This window comes from Myotis lucifugus, unplaced genomic scaffold (genome assembly GCF_000147115.1).
Source record: "Myotis lucifugus unplaced genomic scaffold, Myoluc2.0 scaffold_18, whole genome shotgun sequence".
In the NCBI taxonomy this organism is placed as follows: domain Eukaryota; kingdom Metazoa; phylum Chordata; class Mammalia; order Chiroptera; family Vespertilionidae; genus Myotis; species Myotis lucifugus.
In genome coordinates this window covers 8,430,935-8,434,679 of record NW_005871066.1, presented here as the reverse complement: position 1 = coordinate 8,434,679, position 3,745 = coordinate 8,430,935, and the positions used below count along the sequence as shown (strand labels likewise).

At 52.8% G+C, this 3,745-nt stretch overlaps 1 protein-coding gene across 5 annotated transcripts in view; it reads left to right on the top strand.

The window, feature by feature from the left end:
* Positions 1-682: 682 nt before the first annotated feature.
* The window catches only part of SLC26A4 (solute carrier family 26 member 4), a 42,357-nt gene continuing 39,294 nt past the window's right edge, over positions 683-3,745 (top strand). For 3 of the 5 annotated variants that reach the window (XR_002828384.1, XR_002828386.1, XM_023751072.1), the window contains exons 1-3: positions 684-804; positions 1,545-1,705; positions 3,209-3,348. Coding sequence is in view for 2 of the 5 variants with exons in the window: in XM_023751072.1 (XP_023606840.1) it covers positions 1,548-1,705; positions 3,209-3,348 (298 nt within the window). In the remaining 3 variants the exon portion in view is untranslated. Of the gene's footprint in view, positions 805-1,544; positions 1,706-3,208; positions 3,349-3,745 lie in introns of all 5 variants that reach the window. The other 2 variants (XR_002828385.1, XM_006085374.3) reach the window with 2 other exon arrangements.

Below are 3,745 nucleotides of genomic sequence, written 5' to 3'. Positions count from 1 at the left end.
AACCTGCACGTCAGTTTAAACAAGAGTCTTCCCAGAAGAAAACACAACACTGATGAGGTAGGATAGATCCGACTTCCTCTCACTCTCTTTTGGTCTAGATTCCTGTCTAGTCCGGCATATTCCCTCCTGCATGGTGCAGATAAATGAGAAGATAGAACCAAAGAGTCAGCCAGGTAAGAAAGGGGCCACCTGGACACTTGGTTTGATTGTGAAATATGAGAGAGAGAGAGAGAGAGAGAGAGAGAGAGAGAGAGAGAGAGAGAAAGAGAGAGAGAGAGAGAGAGAGAGAAACTATGTATCTTAAATTTATGAACAAATCATGAATTCTCTGTAGCCACCACTCACTGGGTACTTCTAAAGAAAGACTTCCTAGAAGTCCAGAGCCTGTATTTCTAAGTACAAACCCGGCCACTGCCCCTCTCACCTCGCGTGAGAGCGGTGCGTCAGACTGTGGAGTTCCTGATTCGCACAACCCGGGCAAGGCCAGCGATCGCTGACACCTACGCAGGGCCCTGCACTGCCACAACAAGTCCCCCCGGGCGGCCTGGCCCCTGGCTTCCCAGTCTCCATTAGTGAGTGACGGCCAGTAAGGTTCTGGACAGAGAAAGAATGCGGGAGGGGTAGGATTTACTTCCCGGCAGGACAGATGGGGAAAGACAGATGCCTGTGTGTCCCTCTTTTCGACTCAGGTGTCTCTATTGCTCCATAAATAAAACGTGTCCCTGCCTTCTGCGAGCTCTATAAAGGCAGCGGAACGGCCGTGCCCGGGGCATTCCGGGCAGGGCACGAGCAGAGCCGCAACAGGTGAGATCGCCGCTGCAGGTGTCGCCCTCGCCACCCAGCCCGGGCTGGACTCCTAGGAAGAGTCGCTGGTTGGAGATGGGACCCGTGTGGGGGCCTGGAGCGGGCGGGCGGGGGCAGGACAGCTTTCTTTCTGAGAAGCTGTGAGTGAGGAGAAAGCTGGGAGACAGGCCGGAGGAGAGATCTGCCCCGCCCGCCCCAAGTTATGTCCCCAGGGGAGAGGCGACCTGCACGGGGAACCTGCCTGCAGAGCGCACGGCCTCGGACCCGGGCGCGCGGCCGGAGGGTCCCACGACTGGCGCGGGGCTGCGCTTCTCTCTAGTGCGCGCCTGAGGCTGCGCCCCGGCTCAGGGGCGGGGGGCGGGGGGCGGCGGGAGAGGGACGCTCCTGAGGTCCCGTTCCAGCCTGGCCCTTGCCCGGGTTCCAGCCCGAGTTTGGGGAGATTTCAGAACGCGGACCGTGCCCTGGCGGCCCGCCTGCGGGGACTGACTGGGTCCAGCTCCCGACGCCCCCAACGCGGGGCTCACTCCTCTCAGAGTTGGGGAGCCCCGGGGAGCAGGTGCGGGCTGCGCAACCAGAGGTCTTCAGGTGGCCCCTGCAGGTGGCGGCGCGCCCGGGCGGTCCAGGCTCTCCAGGACCCGCTGGCCGCCGGTCGCCTCTCCCTGTCCCGTCCTCTTGACCGTTTCTTCTCCTTCCCGGTTCCCTCGCCTCCTTCCTCGTCCTCCTCCTCCTCCTCCCCGAAGGTCATGGAAGCGCCCGGCCGCAGGTCGGAGCCGCTCCCCGAGTACAGCGGCAGCTACGTGGTGTCGAGGCCGGTGTACAGCGAGCTCGCCTTCCAGCGGCGGTACGAGCGGCGCCTGCAGGAGCGCAGGACGCTGCGGGAGCGCCTGGCCCGGAGCTGCAGGTCAGCGCCGGCCACGCGTCCGTCCTGGTGGGAGGAAGGCTCCGTGGTTCTCCTTGGGAAGTTGACTCTAGTCTCGGAACTTCTCTTTGGGGAGAGGGTGTCCCGGGAGTCCTGTCTCTCTTCCTCTTTGGGGGACATCTGGAGCGCTCCTTGGGGATCCAGCGGGTCCCCACTGCTTTGTGGTGATGGGCAGGCTGAGGAGAGTGGGGAAGAAAGGGGCTCGATTAAAGAGAGATGATGGGTGAAGGCATCACCTGACCAGGAGGAGTCCAAAGCCCAAGCTCCTTCAGGCAGGATGCCACCCAGAGACGGGAGTGACGGCCAGACAGACGCGGGAGAGCGCAGTGCCCCGCGGCCTTCCCATCAGGCGGGGGACCCGGGGAAAGCCTCCGTCCGTCTCTGCACCCAAACTGGCCGCCTGTTATTAGATATCCCAGACACAGAATTAGAGAACCGGCGATTGCTGCCGGATTCTCTCTTTAAAAACCTTTTTTTTAAAAAAAAAAATAGAACATTTAAAATACATATAAAAGTAAAGAGTAGTATAAAGAACCTCGTCTCCATGTTTTTATCCATCACCCAGCTTCAATGACGATCTACTCCAAGTTAATCTTCTTTCATCTATTGACACCCACTTGCCACTCTCCCCAACCTTGTTTCTCTTTTTCTCTCTCCATATATATGTTGGGGCAAAAGTAGGCTTACAGTTGTTTGTATGGAAAGTAATACAATAATTAATGGATAATAATACAAGAATGAACTTTGTGTTTCTCATACTCACAACTGTAAACCTCCTTTTGCTCCAAACCCCTGTGTGTGTGTGTACTTTTGCTCTACCTACTTTTGCCCCACCATGCATACATGTATATAATATATATATATATATTCTTAAAAATATATATCAGTACATGTAAGTACTTAAAATATATATATAATCACAATTCCATTATCAGGAGTCAAAGAATGTTCACTTACTGTTAATATTGTTTTCTTTTATCTCTTGGTTGTTGAGTTTAAAAAATACCAGCTAGCAAAATACAGCAAGGTGTGCATTTATCATGCTAAGAGTTTTGTAAAACTGGTTCCAAGCTTGTATTGGCAAAATATACAGAGCATGTTTATTTTTCTTAAAAGAAAAAGAGAAGTAGAAGAAGGCGCCTGGGGATAGAAGTCTGAAAATTAATCTCCATTTGGAGACTCCCCATTGATCAATGTATGGCTGGACCAGAAAATGGGTTCTTGTGTAGGGATATTTTCTCAGAGGATTAAGAAGGTGGGGGTGGGGGACACTTAATCCTGTGTTTCTTACCACGGTGCGTTTAAAAGGGTAGATAGAGTTCTTGGCAAAAGCATGGTCAGTACTTCAGTGTTGATATTTGCGATTCTCATTCTCTTTCTAAATAGTTGTAAACATTTAGAAACCACGAAGGGCTCAGTTCAAAACTTTGTGATTGCTTGCGGCTGAGATGAGATTGGAAACCCAGTTTTCTTGCTTTTTGACAGCTGTTCAAGAAAAAGAGCCGTTGGTGTGCTGAAGACTCTCTTGCCCATCTTGGACTGGCTCCCCAAATACCGAGTCAAGGAATGGCTGCTCAGTGACATCATCTCGGGAGTTAGCACTGGGCTAGTGGGTACCCTGCAAGGTAAGGTGTTGGTGGACTGGCCCCAGTGGTTATGAATTAGTCTCCAGAAGCAGTTCATGACTCCCCGCCCCCCAAATCCCCCCGCCACTCCCCCAGGCTCCCATGGGTCTGTACCAAGAGCTTGCTCACCTTTGAAGGCGTCATCTTTCCTCCAGAGCCTCTTAGTGGAGGAAGTTGCATCTTTCTTCCTCCTCTTCCTTAGAGTTCTCTTTCTGGGAAACTGTGCTGTTTCTCTCAGGGGTGGGGAACCTCTTTTCTGCCAAGGGCCATTTGGATATTTATAACATCATTCACGGGCCATACAAAATTATCATCTTAAAAATTAGCCTGCTATATTTGGTCAGTTAATTAACTCACCCCTAATGCCTTGGCAGGGCCAGACCAAATGGTTCTCAGG